The sequence below is a fragment of the Ovis aries genome, chromosome 11, assembly GCF_016772045.2.
Source record: "Ovis aries strain OAR_USU_Benz2616 breed Rambouillet chromosome 11, ARS-UI_Ramb_v3.0, whole genome shotgun sequence".
NCBI classification, from domain to species: domain Eukaryota; kingdom Metazoa; phylum Chordata; class Mammalia; order Artiodactyla; family Bovidae; genus Ovis; species Ovis aries.
Genome location: NC_056064.1, coordinates 26,799,096 through 26,824,515, shown reverse-complemented (window position 1 = coordinate 26,824,515; position 25,420 = coordinate 26,799,096). Strand labels below are relative to the sequence as shown.

General features: G+C 54.7%; 1 protein-coding gene across 17 annotated transcripts; it reads left to right on the top strand.

Moving 5' to 3' along the window:
- The first annotated feature begins 415 nt into the window (after positions 1 to 415).
- DLG4 (discs large MAGUK scaffold protein 4) lies at positions 416 to 24,685 on the top strand. 17 transcript variants are annotated; one of them, XM_042256595.2, is made up of 21 exons: positions 416 to 617; positions 852 to 892; positions 9,558 to 9,623; positions 13,091 to 13,144; positions 13,280 to 13,330; positions 13,534 to 13,658; positions 13,755 to 13,924; positions 14,013 to 14,149; positions 14,302 to 14,446; positions 18,004 to 18,299; positions 18,410 to 18,512; positions 18,828 to 18,942; positions 20,262 to 20,438; positions 20,711 to 20,747; positions 20,855 to 20,882; positions 21,014 to 21,061; positions 21,168 to 21,269; positions 21,594 to 21,766; positions 22,678 to 22,787; positions 23,456 to 23,547; positions 23,739 to 24,685. In XM_042256595.2, exons 5-21 carry the CDS (start codon positions 13,301 to 13,303, stop codon positions 23,843 to 23,845), a joined length of 1,995 nt encoding a protein of 664 aa, XP_042112529.1. In that variant the 5' UTR covers positions 416 to 617; positions 852 to 892; positions 9,558 to 9,623; positions 13,091 to 13,144; positions 13,280 to 13,300; the 3' UTR covers positions 23,846 to 24,685. The 17 variants fall into 17 exon arrangements, 16 of the variants coding, with proteins under 16 accessions (XP_042112529.1, XP_060251383.1, XP_060251382.1 ...); XM_042256592.1 differs by lacking the exons at positions 416 to 617; positions 852 to 892 and adding exons at positions 1,521 to 2,005; positions 11,151 to 11,207; XM_060395400.1 differs by having other exon boundaries at positions 13,091 to 13,145; positions 13,272 to 13,330; positions 23,456 to 24,685.
- Positions 24,686 to 25,420: the final 735 nt, after the last annotated feature.

Genomic DNA, 25,420 nt, shown 5'->3' with positions numbered 1-25,420 from the left:
ACACAGGAGACAGTGACAATTGCCTTTCTTTTAGGGCTTCCAAAGCAGAGCACTCTGGGGCTAATCCTCTTTCCTGGCCCTCAGGAAAATGTGCTGGTCATGCCTGGCTTTGGGGAGAGAGGCCAAGGGTGTAAGGAGGTGGTGATGATAGTACCTGAGGACCCTGGAGGAATGGGACAGTGGGCGGGTCAGAGACTGCCTACTTTACCTGACAGCTCACACTGGGTGGGGAGAAGACAGCTCAGCTCCAACCCTGGTGGATTAGAGAGATTAAAGTGAGAGGAGAGAGAGATGTCTGAGGGACCAGGACCAAGAGGTGAAAAACAGGCGTCCTTGTGAAGGGGAGGCCTGGGGGTGGGGTGGGGCCTGGGACCCAGGGATCCCTCTCCCTGGACCTTTCTAGAGAGTCTGGGGTGAGAAGGCAAAGGCTGAGGAAGAGGAGGTGAGTGTGTCTGAGTGTGTTGGTCCCTCTGTCTCTTCCTTGTCCCAACCCCTCCCCCTCACTTGCATTTCACCAGCTCCCAAGTCGGCCCTCTGGCTCCTGGCGCCCCCACTATTGCGATGGGCACCCCCTCTCCTTACGGTGCTGCACAGTGACCTCTTCCAAGCCTTGCTGGGTGAGTAGCCCCAGTTTTCTGAGGGGCAGCAGTGACAAGGGCTGGCCTGTGCTTGCGAGGGTGATTACTGAACTTGGGGGCTGGTTGGGAACCTGGAAATCAGGGATCAGTGTCCACCAGTGTTGACTGGAGGAGTTCCTCCTTTACCTGATGGGGATGGAGGTGAGGTGATGGCAGGGGTGGCCAGGGAGGCCTGGGGTGGGAGAGATAACTCAAGCTCTGTTCCTGTGACAGACATCCTGGACTATTATGAGGCTTCCATCTCAGAGAGTCAGGTAAGGGGATTGGGGGGTGGGCTCTGAATTCCTGAGGGTGCAGCAGGGCTGGAGGGGTGAGCAGACTACTGCTAATAGGAACCTGAGACTTGGGGGTCCCTGGGGGCCACCTCCTGAGTCAGGGCCGCGGGGAGTGCTCTCTTTCCAGTCCTGTAGTCCATTTGCGCTCCTGCTCCCCCTCTTCTTTACCTGCCCCAGTTTCAGGCGCGTAAGAGTCGGGACGCAATCACTTTCCAGGTTCCCTCCTATAGATCCTGAGGGGGCCCTAGGCCCCCAGGGGTCCCTCCTGCCAGCCCCTCCCGCACTCCCTACCCACTACCATGGCCTCTTTCCAGCATCTCAACCACCCTGGGTGCTCCCAGTCTTTGAGAGGCTGGGTGGGTGCTCCCTCCTCTGAGGAATAAACTCCCTCCTCACTGCCTCTCTGCTGTCCTCGCTGGGGCCTGGCCGGGACTCCATGTTTGCCTCAGGGCCTCTGGGCTCCTGCCTCCATCTCCTTTCCCATTATCCGGGTTCCTGCCAGCGCGGAAGGAGTTAACTCTACCGAGGCACCCCCCCCATTCTCGCTCTTCGCTACCTCCCTCCCTCCCCCTGCTTCCTCTCTCCTCCTCTCTCCCCTTCCCTCCTCGGCTCCACGGCTCCCTCGGCCGCTGCCGCCTCCGACCCCCCCACCCTACTCCCCCGCCACGGCCCCTAGCCCCTGGCCGTTAGGCAAGACCTTCCCCTACCCCGGGGCTCCCCGACATCCAGTTCCCCTCCCCCACCTTAGCTCATGCCCCAGCCCCCGAACCCCGGGGCTGCCAGCCCCCGGTGCCCCCGCCCCTCCTGAGAATCGGGGTGTACTCCCTAAGCCCCCTCCCCTCCACTGGGGACCCCTTTTAGGGCCCCCTTCCCCTCCCTCCCACGCTCCTCTACCCTTCCCTTCTCCAACCCCCTCTTTCCCCTCTCACCCCTCCCCCCATCCTGGCCCCCCCTGCAAAAGTGGGGTGCGGAGGGGGGAGGGGTGAGAACCCACGGAGGGGAGGAACGAAATTCCGATGAAGTCAGAGCCCCTTACCCGCTGCCGCGGCCAGGCCCCCCAACATGGACTGTCTCTGTATAGTGACAACCAAGGTAAGCATGATAGGGGGCCCTGTAAACTCGGGGGAGGGTATGAGTTCGTGGGGAGGGGTTAGTCAGGCCTAATCTGCGGCTGGGGGCCCTGGAATGAGAGCATCAGCAGATGGGAGGGGGGGTCATAATTTAGTTTGGGGTTCACATCTGAGATAATGCTGGGTTTGGCCACAGGTGCCCCCTGGAGTGATCCCTTTGTACCTGTAGAGAAATGGAAAATTGGGGGGTATTCTGTGACTTGGGGATCTGGTGGATTTTGAGGTTCACCAATGATGTTGAGGGAGACTTATTTAAGGAGAAGCCTGGCTCACATGGGAGCCCTGCTTGGTGTATGTTAGAAGGTGGACTATGTGAGGGGGGGTTCCTCTTCCCTCCTGGGGGACAAGCTGGCGTCCAGTTGCCTTGTCCAATTTCAGGGGCTCCTGGCTTGAAGGTAGAAGGTTACTGGTTGTGAGTACCTGACTGGTCTGGGGGTGTCAGCTGGCAGGGAAGGAGTGGGCCTTCAGATTATAAAAGAAGCATCTTATATGCATTTGGGGGTGCTCTTAATTTGAGGGGACTGTTAATTTTAGGGTCAGTTGTATGGAATGGGGATAGTTGGGAGTTGTCAAGGAACTGGAACCTGACAGAATCACCTGAGGGATTGGACCAGGTGAGATTAGGGTTCGGGGTACTCCCTGGGGAGGTAGGAGGCTGCAGCAGCTGAGGTTGCCAGCTTCTTTGGAAGAGGATGAGAGGCTTGAGGAGAGGGGATTTGAGGAGGGGTACCAGGTGCGTGGTGAAAATTTTGGGGGTGGCCCAGGCAGGTGTCCAGCATCCTCACTTCCTCCCACACTGTATCTACCTTGGTTGGGAAAGAGGGAGACGAGCAGATGGAAGGGAATGTTCCTGTTACCCCTGACCCTTGGGATCAAGGTGGGAGAGGACGCCTGGATTTAAAATTACTGGGGTGAAAAGGTGTAGGAGGAGGGCTGGGCAGGCAGCAGTGAAGATCTGTAGAAGGGTGTCCCTGTGAGCCTGCCAAGTGCAGGAACTCCAGGATGGGGAACATTGGCAAGCTTCTGGTGGGCTGCAGAATACCTGGGTCTTGGCTCTAAGACTCTGGGACTAGAAAGCTGGAAGCCTGGTGTGTGGAGGGAGGCTTGGGCGGGTGGCAGGCAGCTGGGGGTTGGGGGGTGGGACAGGAAGTGGGGGCCGGGGAGGCGGGGTCTGGGTGAGTCACAGGCTGGGGAGGGGGTTATATTTAGTGGGAACTGCAGATTCTCAGGGCAGGGAGCTGAGGACACACATGTTCCCTGCCACAAACTCACATACATGTATACACATGCATCTACACGTGTTGTGCCTGTGTGAGCCTGGTTGGAGGAGACTGAAGGCTGAGGACCTTTAGGTTCAAGTCCCTACCCTCTCTTGAGGGCTACTTGCTTATCCTCCATTCTGTGGGCTTGGGCTTTCTCCCATATTGCTTCTTCCCATCTCCTGTAATTGCAGTGGATTTTTCTGCCTCAGTTTCTCTGGCCTTCTCTCCTTTAAGGTCTGTCTGAGCCTCAGTACCTCTTGACTCCTGCCCTTAGTCTGCCCCTTAGCCTTAGGCTTTCTGGCTATGGTCCCTTATGTGCAGGTGTACACAGAAAGCCAGTTGGAATGTGTGGGCTCTGCTTCCAACACGTGAACGCACATATGAGAAGGGAGGGTGAGGGCCTTGTCTGCATTGGTAGCTATTCTGGGAGGATGGGTTTATTCATCTCCCTTCAAGAATCCTGCTTCTTCGATGGAACTCAGGGTTGAGCATCCCCGAAGGAAAGTCTTGCGCAGAGAGGATCATGCATTTTGGGGTTTTACAGAGGCGTGGAGACCCAGGCTGGCCACATTCCTTGGCCGGAAAACTTGTCAGTCTCGGGATGGCGGGGACTCCAAGTCCCATAAGGCTTTGAGGCAGGAGAATCGTCAATGTTAGAGGGTTGCTGCCCCTGGGGCTGTTGGGAGTTGTGGTTCATCTCTATCCAGGGCAGCGGAGGGTTAGCTTTGGAAGAGCCAGCAGGGGGGGCACATGGCACTTGTCCCCCCAGAATGCTGGGTGGGGTAAAGGGTGCTCATGCTTTGCGGTCGTTGAGCTTCCCAGCTACATCTGACTCCTCCATCTTTCATCGCCTATATTTAGATTTCTGCCGCAGTAATTTAAGGAATATTTACTGAATGCCTACTATGTGCCAGGCCCTGTGCCTTGCGCTAACTCTGCCTTATAGCTATCACTTAATCTTACTCTGTGCCTCGCTTTCTGCCGGAGTCTCTGAGCATCTCTTTCTCCCACTCCGCCCCCGTCCCTCCCCCTACTCCCCGCGCTGCTGCCGCCGTTGCCATGGTAACCGGCGACGACTGAAGTTGCGTGGCGGACTTGAGGGCCGGGCGAGGGTGGCGGAGGGCGGAGCAGAACAAGTGGGGGAGGGAGGAAAATGGGGAAAGACCGGGGGTATTTGGCTGGAGTCCCGGAGGCGAAGCGGTTAAACCCTCCGGGTGGTCCTTATTGGGCAAAGCTAAGGTGTCGGGGGCGGGGCAGTATGGCCTACGGCCTCATTCATTGGTCGACTGGGGCGTGGCGGAGGGGCAGTGTGGGCGAGGCCGGGGGAGCGAATGGGCGGGAAGTGGACGCAGGCGTGGTCTCCTGGAGGCAGGTGGGCGGGGTCTGGCTTACTCTACCAAGGGAGGCGGGCAAACAACCTCAGAAAGGGGTGGGGCCTTAGGACTGGGTAAATGAGGGCGGGGCTGACCCGGCAGGGGCGTGGCGTGGTCCCATGTGCAAAGAGGAGACAGGGTTTGAGGGGCCTGTTGTCTAAGAAACTGCGGGGAGTAGGGGTCTTTGGAAAGGAGAATCCGGGGGTTGGGCGATCTGACGTCTCAGTTTTCCTAAGATGGAGGACTGTTAAGATTTCATCAGAGCACAACCTCCTACCGCAACGCTATGTTCCAGGGAGACGGTTGCTAGGCGACGGCAAAGTCCTTGATTGCTGTGTTGCCAGGCAACGGGGAAACGGAAAATGGAGGGAAAAAGGAAATGGGGGATGGGGGAGGGTCTTAATGGCCATAGCGCCCACTGGTGGAGAACTAGGGCCTGTGCATTTTCTTTTCTGTAAGGAATTTCCAATTCAGCCCCTTCCGCACTGACTCCCTCTGAGGATACAAGCATTCTATCCAGATATGAAACTAGGACTTTGGGGGTCATCGTGGGGGCGTATCTAACAGATTCTAGTCAACGGGAAGAGAGGGGGCATGGGTCAGGTTCTAGGGAAATCCGTCCTCTCTATCATTTGTAGGCATTTTAGAAAAGCCAGAGAAGCAGATTTTAGGAGATTGCTTGCTGGGCTTTAAGAGTTGAAAAGGTGGGAGTTCAATGGGAGAATATTTAGAAGAGGTGGTTTCAGGTTCAGTTTGGGACAAAATGGAAGAGATCAGAGGCAGTCATTTTGGTGTGTAACGGGAGATTTGTGGGCCACTGGAAATTGCAGGTCAGATCTTATTTTGGTAAATATTTTTTGAGACGTAGGTGTGGGGGAGATAGATATATTTGGGAGTAATCTTCCAACAAAGTTGAAATTCAGAATCATGGCGGGTGGGGTGGTGAGGAATGTTGAGATGTAGAGGAGGGCAGCCAGAAAAAGGAATAATGTATACATTTAAAGAGTACAGAAAAGGAATAGAGAAATATCTCTTAATCTAGAAGTGTGGTAATAAACTGAAGAGGTTGCAACTGAATTCAGAAGGTCAACTTTAAGGTCCCTTAAGTATTCCCTGAAATGGGATCTGGTGGTACTGGGGCATGGTATATTAGAAAAGTCATGAGTATCTCATTAGGTTCAAGGATTTGGAGAGGGGACCCCAAATGAATCTGAGGACTGGTTATTTGGATGTTTACAAGGGTAATAGCTGCACTAATTTCAAGGTCTCTGTTAGCAGACTGGGGGAACAGATATAATTTTAAAAGGGTTGATTTAAAGGGTAGATTAATTTGAGGGATCTGTGGTCCTTCAACTCTTGGAAAACGTCTGGCTATCCTGTGGGACTTTACTGATGGTTAGAATAGGAGAAGTCTTGACATCTGTGGGGATGTCGTCTACATTAACAATCATTGGGGAGGTTGGGGGAGGGGATTGTGGGAGGCAGTTTAGACCCCTTGGGGGTCCTTCTGACCTGAGGGAGAAGTGCTGCTTGCTTCCCTGCACCCTGAGAGTCCAGGGAGGTTTTGTAATAGGGGCTTGGTGATTTTAGGGGTGGGAGATTAGATAGCACAAGGGATTCCAGAGAACCAGAGCGATAAATTGGTAATTTTAGGAATGTCTGTATTTGTGAATGAATAGGAGTATACTGTGCACGGTGAAGTTCATAGAGAAACAGCTGGAACCAGGGAAGTTGATGGCTAAGAGGGTCTCCCCGCACCCCTTCTCTCCCATCGTGACGCTCTCCCGCACTGCGCAGGCGCCGTCACCCCCCCACTCCGGCCGCAGCCTCCAGTTGCCGCGGCCGCCGCAGCCCCCGCCCCTCTGCCCCTCCCCCTCCCCAACCCCGGGACCCTTGCTCTCCCACCCATCCCCTCCCCTCAGTCCCCCTCCCCTTCTCCATGTCGGCTCGGAACAGATTCGCCTCCATGTGTCTCTGCGTGGTACGTGCCGCGGTACGGGCTCCGGCCCCGCTCCCCTCTTTCCGGACCCCCCAAATCTCGGGGTGCAAGCTTCAAGTGCTGTCGCTCTTCCTTCTGCTTGGCGGGGTCTCTGGGTGGCAGTGTCTTGCGGACCGGCGCAGTGGGTCGCCCCTCCTATAATCATTCACTTTCACTCACAACCCTCTATTCTGGGGGTGCAAGCCTCCGTTCCAGGTCATTCTTGCAACTGGGGCGGTGAAGAGGGGGCCAAAGCGAAAAGAGCAACAGCGACCTCAGGCCTTTGACTTATCCTATGCCTGTGCCTTAATAATATTACCTGTGCCTTAATATATTGGGGGTTCAGACTTGGTCCCAATTGCACTGGAGCTGTTGCTGGCCGCGGCCCTGAGCCTCAGTAGCGTAAAGAGGGGACCCTCCTTCCTAGCCTCCTTGTGTTAGTAGTCCTTTAGTCTGGGATGAGAGGTGCTGACCTCAACCCCCACCTCCCAGTCTGTAGTTTCCTAATGACTCTCTCACCCCCACCTCTCCAGAGGTTTTTCCTTACTACATTTACTTTAAAAATTTCCAGGGACTGAACATAGGCCCTAACCTCTTTCAGCCACATTCTGTGAACTCTGGAATCCTCTCCTTGTTCCCTATCTCCCTGACTTTGTCACTGGATCAGGAGGAGCCTTTTTCTCAGTCCCAGACACCCCGCCCCCCACGGGGGTATGGAAGGGAGAGGTGTCTGCAGTCTCAGTGTGCTACAAATTTTCTTTCATCTCCTCTCTAGAATAAACAGTGAACTGTCCCTTTCCACACTTCCATTTTCATTGTGTGCATCCTGACATTTCTTCATCGGCATTCAGGAATTTTCTCTGTGAGGTGGGGCGAAGATGGAGGGGCTTTGGGCTCAAACCCTCCCTGCCCCGTCCCAAACTCCAAAAACTTGAAGCTGCAACCCTTGGCCCTGCCTCAGTTGTCACACAGGAAATTGGGGGCTTTGTGAAGAGGAGAGCAGTCTCCTTGTCTCCTTCCCTCCCTGGCCCCTCCAGTTTTGGGGCTCTGTCCCTCAGCTCTTGCACTATCCAGGCTGAAGACCACCTTTTCAGAATGTGGCACAACAACCTCTTTCAGTTCATCGAATTCTGTTACCCAAGAGGGCCCAGCTTGGAGGAGGATTATTTGATTTCTACTTCCTCTAACTTCCCTTCTCCACTTTTTGTGTTCTTGGTATGGAAACCTGGAGGGAGCTAGGAGTTTTTTCTCCAAGTCTGTCTCCAAGGCCAGAAAACAAAGTGTACCTTGATGAGCCCCTTCTCTTTCTTTAAGACTTCAAACATATCGAGGTGGGACTTCCCTGGCAGGGTCCAGTAGTTATGACTCCACACTTCCACTGCAGGGGGCATGGATTTGATCCCTGGTCAGGGAACTAAGATCCTGCATGCTCAGTGGTGCAGCCTTAAAACAAAATATATCAAGGTGTTCCTTGATCTCAGCTGTCTCTGTCCTGGATTGGAGAGTCTTAATGGACCATTTTCCTCTTCCTATTCTCTTACTTTATCCTTAACCATGGCCAAAGTGGACTGCATCCTCAGCCTTGGTTCCTCATCCTCAGAATTTTCAGAATCATACTCTGTGTCAGGCATTGACCTTGATAAGCTTCCTCCAGTTGTCCTCTGAATGTTGGGGTCTTCTCAGCTTTTCAGATACTTTTTTTGAGAGGGAAATCTTGCCTTCTCTTTTTACCCATGTGTACTGGGGAGCATAGTCTGTCTTCTGCAGTCTCTGGGAGAGCCCTACACATGGTAACCTCCCCTTCCTTCACAGAACCTGGCCTTGGGAAGGGTTTGCTTCTGTGAGGGGCAGAGGCGCTACCCTTCATTACTGTCTCCAGCTGCCCTCCTCTCTGGTCCCTCCGTTAATCTCATTGACTGGTGTCTGTATTAAGCTAGTAAGGGAGGCCCTTGAGATGGTATGCAGTGAGTTAGGAAGGGGAATCAGGGGTCAGGTTGGGTCTTTCACTCCTAAAGGCCAAAGGAAGACCAGGAATTTACTCTGAGGTTCTACCCACTTCCGCAGTTATTGAACCTGGAAGCTGGCATCTATTCCTGCCCCCTTTCTGAGCCCTACCATCTCTGTTCCTCCCCCACCCTCCCCCTTCTTCTAGTATATCCGATTAGCTGGCTGGCCTCTGGGCATTTGTAGAGGTGGGGGAGTCCTGGGGCCCCCTTGCCGAAGACTTGGGAACCAGCAAGGCCAGCTGGACCGGTTAGACACTTTGTCCTGTCAGGGGGGCTGATGCCAAGTACCTGCTAGTTGAAGGGCCTGACTGCGGTCCCTGCCCGGGGCTTGCAAAGTGCTGGGGAGTGATTTCTTCCTGGGGCAGAGGCTGCAGTAGGGAGACTGAGGCAAGGAGGGTGCAGCGGGGTGGAATGGAGTACAGAATGGGAGAAGCAACTCGAAGGAGGGAGGTTACATGGGGAATGGGCTTAAGGTAAAGAGGAAGTGGGGGGAAGCTGATGAGGTAAGCAAAGATGCTGGGGATGGAAGTAGAGAAGGGGAGGGGTGCACGTGGCCGAGGGGCTAGAGCTCTGGGAAAGGGGTGAAGAAACGGACTTCAGAGGAGGGGTGTGCTGGGGAGAAGGCGGGGGTCCTAGGCTGGGAGTTGGAAGAGTTGCGGGGAGGGTTCGGATTTGGGAAGAGAAGAGAGGTGCCAAGGGCCTGGCGGGAGAGGGGGCTGTGGGGAGGGTGGAGAGAGGGGAGCCAATGGGCTGGAGGACAGGGAGGGGGAGGAGCTGGTCAGGCCCCAGGGCCTTCCGCACTGCACAGGCGGGGGAGCGGAGGCGCGCCGGGCCGGGCCGCCTGGAGCCCGAGGCGCTGGGCCGGCCCCCGTGACGCCTCCGTCCCCGTCCCCAGAAATACCGCTACCAAGATGAAGACACGCCCCCTCTGGAGCACAGCCCGGCCCACCTCCCCAACCAGGTAAACGCCCCCGAGCTGGTGCACGTGGCGGAGAGGAACTTGTCCCACCTCGAGGCCGTCCAAGGGGTCGTGGGCCACGCCCACTTCTCCCCCCTCAAGGTAGGAGACTCAGGCGGCCCCCTCCCCAGTGCAGCCCTCGGAGCCTCGGAGCTACAACTACCCCAAGGCCCGGTAGGGCGAGAGCCGGAGGTGGGGGGCGGCTGGGGCTGGTGGGCTGGGCTTGGGCTCCTGGGGCCAGGGGAGGGGGCATTGGGGGCGTCGGAAACACCTGGTTCCCAAAGAGGAGAAACAGAGGCCAGGCAAGTGGGAGAGGGTGTAGAGTTTACAGCCGTTGTGTGTGTGCGTGTGTGTCTGCGTGTGTGCGCACACGTGCGTTGAGATGCGTGCGTTCCCCAGGATGCTCCCCGCGCCTGGGCCCTCTTCATTCCTTCACGCACCCCCACCTCGGTTTCCATTTTCTGTGTCCAGAGCTCTGTTCAGAACTCCTGCTGCCCTCATTTGCTCTTGGCCCTTCGCTGCCAACCCCCCCCCCCCGCCCCCCCTGCTTCCGGCCTCTGGGCCTGGCTCTCCAGCCCTTTCCATCGGTCTGGCCGGAGATTTCTGGTTGCCTGGCCTTTCCGCCTCTGTCCCCTGCCTCGGCCTGTGCACCCCTCCTGTGCCCTCCCGCCCTCGATGCCTTTCCCTCTCTGCTGGCTGGTGCTGGATGCTGTCTCTCTCTTCCTCCCACGCATTCTCCTTCTCCCTCTCCCCGATCCCCAGCTCAGGCTCTCTGGCCAGGATGAGTCCTCTGCCTGGGTCAGCCGGCTTTCTCTGTGTTAACCCCCTTCCCTACTCATCACTTCTGTCCTTTCCTCCTATGCCTCCTCTCTCTCCTCCTCTTGGACTCTACCTCCATGCAAATTTGTTTCTGTGCCCCCCCCCCCATTATTATTCACCACCACCTGTTTCCCCTTCTTTTCTGTGCTCACAGTATGTTTTCCCTTCTCCAGTCCTCGGGAGACCTTGTTTTTGAGATCTCCCATTCTCCAGGCCACTTCCCATCTTCTTCCCCCTCAGTCTCCTCTTCTGGGGGTGTAGGCTGGGAGGAATGGAGTGTACCAGGCTGGCTGTGAGATTCAGGGGAACACTGGGGTCAGGGGTGAGATTCTAGGATCTTGTGGGATGTTCCCGGGAAGGGGGAAGTTGTTGACGTTTCACCAAGAAGATGGAGAGGAGGTTCCTGAGTTACTGAGCCTGGGAATGAGGAGGCAGAGGCTGGGCAGCAGTAGGTTCTGGGGTGAGAAGGAGGTGGTAGGAGAGTAGTTGGAGAGGGAAATACCATTCTTCTGCAGGTAGAAAAGTGGAGACACGAGAGGAAGCTGAGAGGTCCTAGGACAGGAGACAGGCAAAGATGAGACGTGAAATCAGCGGGGAGGTTGAGCTGATTGAGAGCAAGGAGAGGAGGAGATGGGTGCAGAGAATTCCTTTGGATGGCTGGGGGCTGCAAGGACTAAGGAAAGAAGACGAGAGATGCTTTTTTTCCCTCAGGATGGGGCCATTCAGTCCTTGGGGAAGGGGAAGAGGAGTGAAGGTGGTCGTACAGAGGTAGGGAGACTTGGAATCTGCGTCCAGGAAGCAGAGGGAAGTGAGTGCTGGAGGCCCTGGGTGTGGGAGGGAGGACCCACAACAAGGCCTGAGCTGGAGGACGGGAGAAGCCTCAGTTTTCAGAGGGTTGAGAATGAAGGATTGTGATTTGGGTATAGAATTTTGAGGGTCAGAGAATGAAGTAAGGGAGAGTGGTGGTGATCCCTCTGAGGATCATAAGTTAGGATGGAGGATAAGAGCAGGAGGCTAATGCCGAATGGGCCTGGACAGGGGCACAGGGCGTGGAAGCGGATGGAGAACGGAGGCTGGGGTTGGAGGATAAATTGGGTGGGGTGGAGAGAGGGGTGTTTTATCTACAGCTACACAGATGAGATGAGATGAAGGTAGTTGGGGATAAAAGATGGAGCCTCGGGCAGGGAGGTCTAGGGTAAGGATGGGGATGGCAATTGAGAACAGGCTGTGGGACAGAGGAGGGACACGCAGATGGGATGTTGGCAGTCAGTGGCTATTGGCTGGATAGTAGCATTTGCTGAGATTTGAAGGGTCAGAGGATGGATTTAATAGATGGGTATGAAATCTATTACGAAGCTTGAAAATATGTAGTACTGAGATATCGCAGTAGGAGAGAAGAAAGACCCCTTGGGAAGGAGAGAGCGAGGAGTCTGGGGAATCCTTGATGAGTGCCTCGCGCTTGGTAGGCTCTAAATAAATACTTGTTTAAGGAGGAGACAGGTTGGGGACCCCGAAGGAGGCTTTTGGATGCCTTCCCCCATTGCTATGGAAACGTGGCTTCGGTTGCCCTGGCAACTGGGGAAGCCCCTAGGACGGGCCTGAAGCGGCCCTGCCCTAGAATCTAGAGACCCTGCTGTGTCGAGGCTACTGACGTCAGCGAACTGGGCACACCCCACTTTAACCCTTTCCCGGATGAAATAGGCCAGGGGTGGGGGTAAGAGTAATGAGAGACTAGGACCCGGATGTCTTTCACCACTCCCCTTTCCTGACGTTCTTTCCACTGCGTAGGGTGAGGGGCGTAGGGGAGGGAGGAAGGAAGGTTATTCAGGAGGCGCTGCGCCCTCAAACCTCTTCAGCCTGGACTTCTTTCGGCCGGGCTACCTGGGGGGCGGGGCCCAGAGCAGGAGAGGCGGGGCTAGCGGACCAGATTCTGCCTTTGGGAATCTGGTCGCTCTTAGGCCACGCCCCATCTCCTCCTCCCGTTGTCCTGGCGACAGGGCCTCCAGGAGGTGGGTCTCCCCAGGCCTTGGTTGGGCTTAGATACCGTTGCTTGGCAACAGGATCCCTAGAGGAAGGAGTAGATTGAATGGTGGGTGGGCGAGAAGGAGGGTGGGGCCTGCATCTTGGGGAACCCCGGATTCCGGGGGCCCAGGGTTTTAGGGCACATGTGTGTGAAAATGAGGGGCAAGTCTTAGGGAGGGTTATGAAAAGATCTGGGTGTTAATGGGTAGATAGGGACAGGGATGGGGTAGGACCTAGTGGACAGGAGCCCTGTGGTATGTGTGTGTAGTACATAGGCATGTAGCACTCTGTGGTGTTACATCCGGTGAGAAGCTCCCCCCCCCCAGCCGGCCCCCCCTCTCCCGGCTCTATACCATCTGCTGTTCCCCCATCTGGCTGTCTCTCTCTTCCTGCTTCTCAGACACCTCCTTCCACATGCAGGGGGCCTGGGCTGGGCAGAGTTGGGGCCAGCACGTGTACTTGTGTGTTTGTAACGTGGATCAAGGCTGGGTCTTTCAGGGAGTCAAGGGGAACAGAGCGGGCCAGGTTAAGAGGCTGAGAGGGTAGCCATGGTGGGGGGATCTTTTGGTTACGGGCTCTCTCTTGAGCCAAGGCTCAGGCAGCTTGTCATCTCCTTTTTTCCCTCACAGGCCAATTCTCCCCCTGTGATTGTCAACACAGATACCCTAGAAGCCCCGGGATATGTGAGTTGTTTAGATTTCGGGGCTGTTACAGAAGGGAGGGGGAAGGCCAAGTCCCAGCAGCAGGGTAGGGTCAGGTGCTCAGGCAGGAAGTCTGGCTCACGGCTCTTGTGTTTCTGGCCCGTGCTGGAGTTGCAGGTGAACGGGACAGAGGGGGAAATGGAATACGAGGAGATCACGTTGGAAAGGGTGAGCAGGCTCATGCAGCCCAGTTCGTCCCCCCTTGCTCCCTGCCTGTGCTTCTCTCTGTGCCCGTGTTTTCTCAGTGGCCAGCCTCTTAACCCTGTCCCTTCCTGCTCCGGTCACAGCTCCCCAACCCTCTCCCCTCCCCTCTCACCCAGTCTAGACTAGGCGGTGAGGGAAGCTGACCCTTTTCCCCTCCTTCTGCCCAGGGTAACTCAGGTCTGGGCTTCAGCATCGCAGGTGGCACTGATAACCCCCACATCGGCGATGACCCTTCCATCTTCATCACCAAGATCATTCCGGGTGGGGCTGCAGCCCAGGACGGCCGTCTCAGGTGGGGAGAGGAGACGGGTTAGGATGCTGGCTCCCTTGAAAGGGAGGACCAGGGCGGCAGGAAGCTCCTGGCTCAGGCCCACCTTGCTGCCCTCAGGGTCAACGATAGCATCTTGTTTGTCAATGAAGTGGACGTGCGGGAGGTGACCCACTCAGCGGCGGTGGAGGCCCTCAAAGAGGCAGGCTCTATCGTCCGCCTCTACGTCATGCGCCGGAAGCCCCCAGCTGAGAAGCTCATGGAGATCAAGCTCATCAAGGGGCCTAAAGGTAGCAACCCAGTTAGGTTGCCACTCGCCTCCCGCTGTCCTCTGCCCCAGGGGACCTTGGGACCCACCTCTGGCCTCCGTCCGCCCAGGTCTTGGCTTCAGCATCGCTGGAGGTGTTGGGAACCAACATATCCCTGGAGATAACAGCATCTATGTGACCAAGATTATCGAAGGGGGTGCTGCCCACAAGGACGGGAGGTTACAGATCGGAGACAAGATCCTAGCGGTGAGTGGGGACCCCCATCACTCTTCTAGCCCACACCTGGGTCTTGCCTGCACTCCTGGTGCATGCCCAGGCTTCCTGATGGGCTTGCCTTAAGCACGTCCATCTTGAGATTGTTTCCAGTTCTGTCTGAGCTCTGCTTCCCTTGGCCCCAGGTCAACAGCGTGGGGCTGGAGGACGTCATGCATGAGGATGCCGTGGCAGCCCTGAAGAACACGTACGATGTGGTCTACCTAAAGGTGGCCAAGCCCAGCAATGCCTACCTGAGTGACAGCTATGCTCCCCCAGACATCACAACCTGTGAGAGCCCTCCAAACCCTGGAGCTCCCCATGCCCCCCACCAGTCACCCCATGACATCCCAATTGACCCTGCCTCTTCAGATCCTTCCCCTGAACTGGCCACAACCTTTGTCACTTCCTTTGGTTGGAGAATAGATGGAAAATTGGTCACCATCAAAGAACTAGAAAAGATTGTCAATAGTCCCTCCCCCAGAAGGCAATAGATGGTTTTATGGCTAATTTTATCAAATCCTCATGGAATAGGTAATTCTTATGCTTTTTCTGAGCATAGGAAAAGATAAAACATTTCACATTTCATTTTATAAGAGCATCTGAAAATGGTCACAAGGATAATGTAAGAAAGTACAGAGCTTCCTGGTGACCTAGTGGTTAGGATTCTGGGCTTTCATTGCTGTGGCCTGGATTCAATCTGCAACCCCTTGGTTCAGCCAAAAAAAAAAAAAAAGAGGAAAGTATAGGTTAATTTTGCTTCTGAACAGAGATGTAAAAGTTTCTAATAACATAGTTGCAAAACAAACACAGTGGCATATTAAGGGAGTAACATTGTCACAAAGTCAGGTTCATTTCAGGGAATTAAAGGTGTTTCCATATTATGAAACCTCTAAGTATGAGTCATTGTATTTAAAAAGTTAAGGGAGAGAGGGACTTCTTGGGCAGTCCAGCAGTTAAGACCGGGTGCTTCCACTGCAGGGGTCACCAGTTCCATCCCTGATCTCTGGTTATTGGGGAGCTAAGATCCCACCTGCCATGTGGTGTGGCAAAAACAAAACAAAACAAAACAAAACAAAACAAAAAAAGGTAGAAAAAACAGTAAGTTCATTTCAAAGAGATGTGGGAAAGGCATTTGATGAAATTGAACATCCTATTCTGAGAGGGAAATTTAGTATACTAGGAACAGAGGAGTTTTCCTTAACATGATTGAAAAGTGTTATCAGAAATCAACAGTGAACACATTGTAATGATAAAATCTCATGTGTGTGTCCATTAAGTTAGGAACTAGGCAAGGAAGTCTCTTCCTGCTACTGTTAGTCCACAGTGCTTTAGAGCAGGGTTTCTCAACGTTGGGACTATTGACATTTTTGTACTTGACGATTCTTTGTTGTAGGGGGCGTTGTTCTGTGCACTGTAGTATGTTTAACCGCAGCCCTGGCCTCTATCAGATGACAGTGGTACCCTTCCCCTCCAGTCAGCACAACCAAAAATGTCTTTAGACTTTGCCAAATGTTCCCTGGGGGCGAGGGGTGGGGGGTGCAAAATTACCCTGCTGCAAATCACTGCTGTAAAGATTTCAGGCAGGGTAGCAAGAGAAAAAAGAATAAATGTTACATTTCAGTGGGGAGAAACAGATTAATCCTTATTTGTAAATTATACTTTTGTCCATCTAGATTAAAATCTTAAGTGAACTAAATGAAAACCTTAAAAATAATAGGTAGGGTTAAGAAGGTGGCTATATGTAAGATAAAAAGCAAGAACTAGTGACTTCCCAGCAATAAGAAAATATGATGGGTAGAAAGATCCTTTTTGCCATAGGAAAAAAGCTATAAAATTCTTAGAGGACTTCTCTGGTGGCCCAGTGGTGAAGACTTCACCTTCCAATGCAGAAGGTATGGTTCAATCCCTGGTGAGGGATCTATGATTCCATATGCTTCTCAGCCAAAAAACCAAAACATGAAGCAGAAGCAATATTGTAACAAATTCGATAAAGACTTTAAAAATGGTTCACATTAAAAACATCTCTAAAAAAGTTCTTAGAAAAATAAGCTTGACCAGAGGACAGATTTATATCAGTAAATGACCTGTGTCAGATTTATATCAGGTAAATGATGAAACTTTACCGAAGGGCGTAAAAGAACACTAAAGAACTGGAAAGTCACAGCATGTTTCCTGATGCAAAAAAACATAATATGCTAAAGATCTCAACCCTTTCCAAGTTTTTCTCTAATTTTATGCAATCCTCATCAGAATGTTAATGTTCACCCCCCCCCCCACCCCCAACTGGAAAATTACATTTGGGAGAAGAGCTAAGGAATTTTTGGAAAAGAATAATGAGATGTGACTACTTCATCCAAATCTGAAATCATACTGTAAGACCATATTAAAATCACATGGTCTTGTTTCTAGACACCATAACCTATCAGAGGGAACCTTGGCTCCTTGGAGAAAGGGCCAGATCTAAGACTTGAGCAAGGAATGTGTAAGATGAACTTGTAACATCTTTCATATTAGCAAAACTCTTTGTGACCCCATGGACTGTGGCCCATCAGGCTCCTCTGTCCGTGGAATTCTCCAGGCTAAAATACTGGAGTTGGCTGCCATGCACTACTCCATGGGATCTTCCTGACCCAGGGATCGGACCCAGGTCTCCTGTATTGTAGGTGGATTCTTTACCATCTGAGCCACCAAGTTTTCACTTGAGAACTTTCCCATTTTCTAGCAAAAGCATTAAAAGAACAAGTTATCTTTTAAATCTTAAAAGAAGAAAGCAAGGAAGATATTCAAGAGTTGTGTCAAAGGCAGGAGCCAAATTGAAACTGGCCATTTAACCAGAACTCAGTAAATATTAAAAAATCTATAGGATTATAAGGCTACTTCAAAACAACTAGGTACCTTTGGAAGATGCTAGGGAACTTGTACATTCTGAATACTGGCAAGCAAAGGGAAAGAGTCAAGCATTTATTCTCTTTTCCTATGCATATTGCACCGTACAGTGACCAGTGGTTGACCTGGGAACATTCTTTTTTACCGACAAATTCTGACTAATAAATGTTCCTCCCTCAAAAAAAAAAAAAAAAAAGAAATATACATGGGCACTATTTGCCATCCTCAGTGAACTGTCAAGTCCAGGCAGTGATGGTCAGTGGCTGGTAAAACTTAGGTGAGAGGCTAATGGCAACCTTTATAATGAATGGATCAGGCTGACAACACCCCAACCCACAGATTTGTATCTCAAAAAATGCAACCTGACGTCATGTTCTGTCGTGATGCAGAAAGTATGCAGCAGCATCTAGGAAATACTTCTGTCAAAAAGTGAACTTGGGTCTCTATACAAGTGACCACTTGACAGGAGATGCAGGGCAGGGATGTAAGCAGTGATCTACTTGTTAGGGTTTCCCACTATTTCCTAAAAGAAGATGGGAAATCCTGCTAGACAAATGACCTAGTTTTCTCACCAAATGAATGACCAGGAAAGGGGGGAAACAAAGGGAGAGGAATGTTATAGATGATATAAGAGATGGTTCAACTGAACTAAAAGCCCCAAAGCCTGGTATTAATATTCCCCTTGGTTCCATACCCCTGGCATACCTAGGTTATGTACCCTTCAGATCCACTCGCCCCTAGGAGAACCCACCCCTCCCATGACCTGTGAATTCCTGTCCCCTGACATTGCTGTGACCAGATGTCCCCTTACACCCCAGCCTCGTTTCTCTGGCACAGTGATGTCCCCTTCCCCTGAGCCTGGTTCTGCTGCTTTCCTGGGGAGGAGGTGGAGTGGTGGGCGTTGTCTCCCTCCGTGCATTTTCCATTGCATCCGTCCTTCCGCCCATGTCTTCCCTCAGCTTATTCCCAGCACCTGGACAATGAGATCAGTCACAGCAGCTACCTGGGCACTGACTACCCCACCGCCATGACCCCCACCTCCCCTCGGCGCTACTCCCCCGTGGCCAAGGACCTGCTTGGGGAGGAGGACGTCCCCCGAGAACCGAGGCGGATTGTGATCCACCGGGGCTCCACGGGCCTGGGCTTCAACATCGTGGGTGGCGAGGATGGTGAAGGCATCTTCATCTCCTTCATCCTGGCTGGCGGCCCCGCGGACCTCAGTGGGGAGCTGCGGAAGGGGGACCAGATCCTCTCGGTAAGGGAAGGCCAGCTCTGCGGACCGCCCCCTCCCCTCCAGCCAGGGCTCATGTAGGCTGGAGCCCAGCCCCCATCTCCAGTGACTCAAGCTCTCCCCGCTCTCTCTAGGTCAATGGTGTTGACCTCCGCAATGCCAGCCACGAGCAGGCTGCCATTGCCCTGAAGAACGCGGGTCAGACGGTCACGATCATCGCTCAGTATAAACCCGAAGGTACTGGGCCCAAGACACGGGTTCAATCCCTGGGTCAGGAAGATTCCCCTGGAGAAGAAAATGGCTACCCAGTCTAGGATTCTTGCCTGGGAAATCCCATGGACAGAGGAGCCTGGTGGGCTACAGTCCATGAGTTTGCAAAGAATTAGACGCGGCTGAGTAACTAAATGGGAATTACCAAGCCTGAAGCTCCCCCTCTCAGATGGTGCTCAGAACTCTTGTCTCCTGGCTTCTGCAGGGTTTGGGGGAGGTGGGGGGGAAGAGGCTGACAGTAGGGACTGGCCAGAGCTCAGGAACCTTCTTGTCCTTTCTCAGAGTACAGCCGGTTCGAGGCCAAGATCCACGACCTTCGGGAACAGCTCATGAACAGCAGCCTGGGTTCAGGGACTGCCTCCTTGCGGAGCAACCCCAAAAGGGGTTTCTATATCAGGTCAGATGCTTCCTGGCTGGGCCCCTCTTCATTTCATGGCCCCTTGTCCCCCAGCCAGCTCTCCCTCCTCAATCTTGCCTGGCTCCTGTCCCGCCTCCCTCTCTAGGGCTGGAGACGCATAGGTTAGCATTGAGAAATGCTCCATAGCGACTAGAAAACAGCCTCAACCTCAGTGATCCCTACTGCTTCCTAGCCCCTAGTCACCCTGGCACCTCCCCTGGGACCCCCAGCTGCCGCACAGTCTGGTAACTCAAAGGGTAATGCCTGGCAGAGCAGGGGGCCTTTCAACTTTTGGAATATCACCCAGCCCCATGGGATAACGCATTCCAGGGGAAGTGGACCACTGCTCTCTCCAAGCTGACCCTGTCTCCCGGGTGGCATTTTGCTACCTTCTTAGGGCTCCTTCTCCCACTGGGCTCCTCTTTCTTATCTGCCCCAGGTGTAGGCGCTTTGTCCGAGCTTCTTCCTTTCCTTCCCTCTGGGCTCCCGGTCTGCTCACACAGGCTCCCCTTCTGCTCACTCTGCCAGTGTCTCTCAGAGCAGTCAGCCCAGGCCTGACCTCTTCCCCACAGTCCAGACCTGCAGCTCCAGCCATCTGCTTTCTGGACACAACCCTGGGGTTGTCCCACAGGTGTTCACACTCAGCATGTCCCAGAGCTAGCTCACCTTTTCTCCCGAGCGTGCGTGCTCGCTCTCCGTCCTGCCCAGTTGGTATCTCTCTTCCTGAATGACACCGCTGTCTGCCAAGATGCCTGGCTCAAATCAGAGCCTCTCTCGGCCCTTCTCTCCTTGCCGGGTCCGGTTGGCTCCCAGGCCTGGTCGGTTCTGACTCCCAGATGATGCTGATGATCCTTGAGTCCCTTCCCATCTTTCTAGCCCTGGTGCTCTGCTCGGCATCTCTGGTGTCTCTGCAGTCATTTCTTCCCTTGTCCTGACCCTGGAGTTGTCACTTACAGGTTGTCACTTAAGGCCACTCTACTGCTGAGGGTAGCCAGACTTGGGTCCATGTTACCCCGTGACTGTGACGTGCATGCATATGGCAGCTGCTTTCTTAGGAGGGTGCTATTCTCAATCTTACTCTTAAAATCGCCCCCAATCCGTAGGCTGTCTGATCCCTGACACAGCGAGAATTGAATGGCTGTTCATAGTTGTAGAGTTTTAGGTTCCCACACAGTTCTAGGGTTCCTCAGAATCCACAGCATCTCTGGGAAAGCCACCAGCGGCCGTGCGGGTCTGTAGACCCCTAGGCAGAACCTCTGGGCTGGGTCTCGGGGGGCCTTGGCCCTCACCAGACTGACTGGAGGCTACCTGCCCTCCAGGGCCCTGTTTGACTATGACAAGACCAAGGACTGCGGCTTCCTGAGCCAGGCCCTGAGCTTCCGCTTCGGGGACGTGCTTCATGTCATTGACGCCAGCGATGAGGAGTGGTGGCAGGCAAGGCGGGTCCACTCCGACAGCGAGACTGATGACATCGGCTTTATCCCCAGCAAGCGGCGGTGAGCCTTCTTGCCCCTGAAGCTCCCAAGGGCCCCAGGGTGGGCAGCCAGCAGGGAAGGCATGGGTCCACCCCCAGCTTCTTGGGGATCTGTCTGCTGACCCTTCATGGGCACCATGACTCACATGAGCCCTTGGGACAAACACCTCATTTAGGAGCGTGGGGCCCAGGGGCTGCTGCTGGGAGACAGAGTTCTCAGCTGCCCTGGGGGTGGGGGCAAGAGGTCCCCTCACTGGCCATTTCTCTACCCCCATCCCTCCATGTATCCCCCAGGGTTGAGCGACGGGAGTGGTCACGGTTGAAGGCCAAGGTAAGTGGAGAAGGCCGGGAGCTCTGGTGGAAGAGCAGAGGTGGGGTGGTATGGCGCTCGTGGGTCTAGGCTCCTGACTGACTGCATGGCCTGCTCTGTCTCCCTAGGATTGGGGCTCCAGCTCTGGATCACAGGGTAGGTTGGGTCAGGTTGGGGAGACCTGCGGGGAGAGGGGCCCTGGGCTTCTCTTGAGTCCTTGGGAAGGCTGGTGGGGCCCCTGCATCCCCTGCCTCCAAGGCCCTTGCAGATGCCCTGCCTCCTGTTAGGTCGAGAAGACTCGGTCCTGAGCTACGAGACGGTGACACAGATGGAAGGTGAGCCCTGGCAGCACGCCCTGGCCCAGCCCCCCTGCCCCACCTCTGCCCACCCCCCCGCCTGACCCCGATCTCTGCCCCCGCCTAACCGCCACGCTCTCCTCAGTGCACTATGCTCGCCCCATCATTATCCTCGGGCCCACCAAGGACCGCGCCAACGATGATCTCCTCTCCGAGTTCCCCGACAAGTTTGGATCCTGTGTTCCCCGTGAGTGCAGGGCCTTGAGGGGCGGTGGAGGGGGCCCAAGGGGTCACAGGCAGAGCCACTTCTGAACACAGGGTTCTCAGACGAGGGTGCTGCTCAGCCACCCTCAGGTCTGCCGGGACCGTCCCAGGCCTGGGACTCGGATGACCCAGAGGTGCTGGGGGAGGCAGCTCCACCCCTCTCCCCTGGCCTCGGTCTCCCCAGCAGCCCCCTTCCCCGGAGGACCAGCTGGGCTCTCTGCGGGTGGGGGGGGGGGTCGCTGTAGGCAGGGTTGAAGCTGGAGGGATGGTGGTTAGATCTTTGGGGGATGGGGTGACTTCCTGGCAGATACGACGCGGCCCAAGCGGGAGTACGAGATAGATGGCCGGGATTACCACTTTGTGTCATCCCGGGAGAAAATGGAGAAGGACATTCAGGCCCACAAGTTCATTGAGGCCGGCCAGTACAACAGCCACCTGTATGGAACCAGCGTCCAGTCCGTGCGAGAGGTGGCAGAGCAGGTAGGAGCCGTGGCCCATCCCCCTCCTCCTTCTCCCCATGGCCTTCCTCAGCTCTCTAACTCTCTCTCTCTCTGTCTCTCTCCCTGCTGGGTCTCCACTCCGCTTCTCCACCTCCTTCTCCTCTTGGGCAACTCTGTCTGACTGCCTGCTCTCTGGTGCCCTGCTCCCCCGCCCCCGCCCCCTCCTCCCTCCCTCCCTTGGTCCCTGACCCCAAACTCCATGCTGCCATCTGTCCCCTCTCCCCCTCTCCTTGCCCCATTTCACCTCTCTTCCTGTGGCCTTGCCCTTGGTGGCTTGGCCCCCCACAACTCGGGCCCTCCCTCCTGCCGGCTTCCCTTTGGCCCTCTCCCCTCCCCCCTCACCTTTCCTGGGGTCTCCACTTGCCTCTCCCACTCCCATGCGATCACCTTCTCCCTGCTGCCCCCACCCTGCCCTCTTCCCTCCACGGCCCCTTTCTCCATCTGCCTCTCCTCCCTCCCATCTGTCTCTCCTTGTTCCTTCCATCTGTCTGTCCTCTGTCCGTCCTCCCCGCCCTCCTCCCTCTATCCTACTTCCTTTCTCCTTCCTTTTCTGGCCCCGCCTGCCTGACTCCACCCCCTTGGCCTTGCTCTGCGCCATCTTTTGGGTCCCCTCCCTGCCTGTCCTCCCTGTTCCCTCCATCCCCTCCCTCCTGTGTGGGCCCCTACCTTGCTCTCCGTCTGTCCCTCTCCTTTTTTCACTCTGTCTGTCTGTACCCTTCCTGCCTCCACTCTCTTTGCCCACGCGTCTTTTGACATCCATCTCACTTCCCTTTTGGCCAATCTCGTGTCCTCCACTTTTCCACGTCCTGTGTGTGGATCCTGTCCTGCCACTTCTGTCTGTCCTTTCCCACCACCTGCTGGTTCCCCTCCACCCACCCTGCCTGCCCCCAGGGAAAGCACTGCATCCTCGATGTCTCGGCCAATGCCGTGCGGCGGCTGCAGGCGGCCCACCTGCACCCTATCGCCATCTTCATCCGCCCCCGCTCCCTGGAGAATGTTCTGTGAGTATGGTCTCGGGGGTTTCCCCTCGGCTCTCCCACACCAAGCCTCGGGCCTCAGATGGCCTCTGTGTTGAGCTTTTCCCTCAGAACCCTGGACAGCAGCTCCAGCAGCCCTTGAGGGGAATTGGAATTAGAACCCAGAGGGCCCAGGGAAGCCCAGGCCTCTTCCCTCCTCTTCTGCCCTGGGCTAGGTGGGACTACAACTCCCAGCAACCCCTGGGGCACATACCTGCTGGGCATCGGGGCTGTTGGGAGTTAGAGTCAATCCCTTCACTGGGCTGCTGGCTGGAAGGATGAGATTCTGGAGAGGTCCCTGAAGTGGCCACACCTGGCTGGGGTGGGTCATGGGAGGGGGCCCATCTGTGGCCCCAGAGGATATTGGGAATTGTATTTTTTGCTTCATGCTCTAAATAAGAAAATAGTGGGGACATCCTTGGTGGTCAAGTGACTAAGACTCTGTACTTCCAGTGCAGGGGGCCCAGGTTCATTCCCTGGTCAGGAAACTAGATCCCACATGCCCTATCTAAGACCTGGTTCAGTCAAATAAATATTAAAAAAGAAAAAGAAAAAAAGAGAAAATAGTGGTTGCAACTTAACATCCCTGGACAGAGGAGATCGAGGCAGGGCAGGACCCACCCTCAGGTCTGTGTCTCTCTCACTCCCCACAGAGAGATTAATAAGCGGATCACAGAGGAGCAAGCCCGCAAAGCCTTCGACAGAGCCACCAAGCTGGAGCAGGAATTCACAGAGTGCTTCTCAGGTGAGGCTGCAGCTAGCCCGTGGCCAGCACGGGAGGTGCCGTTGGCTCAGATTCAAAAGAGGGGCCCCCACAGGGTGGGTGGTTCAGAAGGAGGTATCCCCTTTGGGTGGGTGCATCCCATGGCTCATGGACTGGAGAATTAGGAGAAGGTGCCCTTTGCCCTGGGCCTGACTCCCTGCCCCTGCCCCCAGCCATCGTGGAGGGCGACAGCTTTGAGGAGATCTACCACAAGGTGAAGCGAGTCATCGAGGACCTCTCAGGCCCCTACATCTGGGTCCCTGCCCGAGAGAGACTCTGATTCCTGCCCTGGCTTGGCCTGGACTCGCCCTGCCTCCACCGCCCGGGCCCTTGGTCTGGACTGAATTGCCCAAGCCCTTCCAACCCCCAGCCTCCCTCCCACCCCTTCTTATTTATTTCCTTTCTAACTGGATCCAGCTCACTGGAGGGGGGACACTCCTCTGCATGTATCCCTGCACCCCAGAACTGGGCTGCAGAACCCCAGGAACCTGGGGTCTGGGGGGGAGCCCCAGGCTCCTGATCCCGAGCCTTGGTTCCTTAGGACCCCTTGCTCCTGCCCCTGCCCGCCCCCAACGCACACACAGACCCACTGGGGGGCCACCTGCTCTCCCCATCTCCTCCCACACACTTTCGGAAAGGCAGGGCCCCCTCCAGGAGCACCCATTGCAGGGCTGCAGGCCTCCGCGCTCCCCCCGAGGCAGGGTCTGGGGTCCCTCCTGACCCCATCATGACTCCCCAGGTCCCTTGATTTCTCAATTTTTTTTTCCATTTTTTTCTTCTCAAAGGTGGTTTTGGGGGGATTAGTGGGGGGATTCCACCATGGGCCCCCTGCCTTCCACATGCCCCCCACCTTTTTTCTTTGCCGGTTTGCATGAGTGGAAGGTCTAACTGTGGCTTTTTTTTTTTTCCTGGGATTTTTTTCTTTTTTTTTTCCTTTTTTTTCTTTTGGGAACGGGGAGGGATGGGTCTAGGGAGTGGGAATGTGGGGGGGGGAGGGTAGGGGGGCAGGGTTGGGGGTTGGGTGTCTGGGAGCCAGGGGAAGACTGGAAATGCTGCCGCCTTCTGCAATTTATTTATTTTTTCTTTCGAGAGAGTGAAAGGAAGAGACGGATACTTGAAACCCAGTGTGTGGCCTGGTTATTTGGGACCCCCGGGTGAGGAGGGAGACCGGGTGGGAGTATAGGGATGGGTCTGGTAAAGTCAGATCCTTCTCCCCCAATACCCATCACCTCCCCCACCTCCCCACAGACAGAACAGAGTGGCCTGAAGGGGGCCTTGGAGGAATCTGCAGATGAAGGCTCCAGCAAAGAATGGGCCTGGGGTGGGGGCGGGGACGGAATTCCATCCTAGGTCCCTGTTAGAGCCAGGAAGAGGAGCTGCAAATGTAGCCCAGCCCTGACCCCTCTTCTGAGCCGTCTCAGCCCTGTCAGGCAGCCTAGAGTCAGCTGTCAGTCTCTAAAGAAAAACAGAGAAGACAGTTCATTCATGTTCATGGAGCTCTGTGGACAGAGCTGGGCTCTGGCAATGGCCTTCACAGAAGTGTGCCCATAAGAAATGCTGCATAATTATTCATTGGATTTCTTTTCTTTTTTTTAAAATTTCTCTGTGTCTGCCCCCTCTCTGTAGGAGATATTTGAAGCAATTTTGCAGATAATAAGGGTGAGGAAATAGAATGTGATACCAAAGATAAAAATAGAAACAGATGTGTTAGCTATGAGGATGAATATGATTTCTGAACTTCCTGGTACATAAGGCAAAAAGGGAAATGGTCCATTATATATATGTATATGTGTATATATGTATGTATGTGGGCTTCCCTCTTGGTGCATGCAGTAAAGACTGCCTGCAATGCAGG

Bases quoted from the DNA above. Each gene is read 5' to 3' on its own strand.
- DLG4 (XM_060395388.1), top strand. From the start codon at position 1,976: ATGGACTGTCTCTGTATAGTGACAACCAAG. The intron at 13,331-13,533 runs GTGAGCAGGCTC...CCTTCTGCCCAG, and splicing joins AGGAGATCACGTTGGAAAGG to GGTAACTCAGGTCTGGGCTT. The intron at 14,447-18,003 runs GTGAGAGCCCTC...GTCTTCCCTCAG, and splicing joins TCCCCCAGACATCACAACCT to CTTATTCCCAGCACCTGGAC.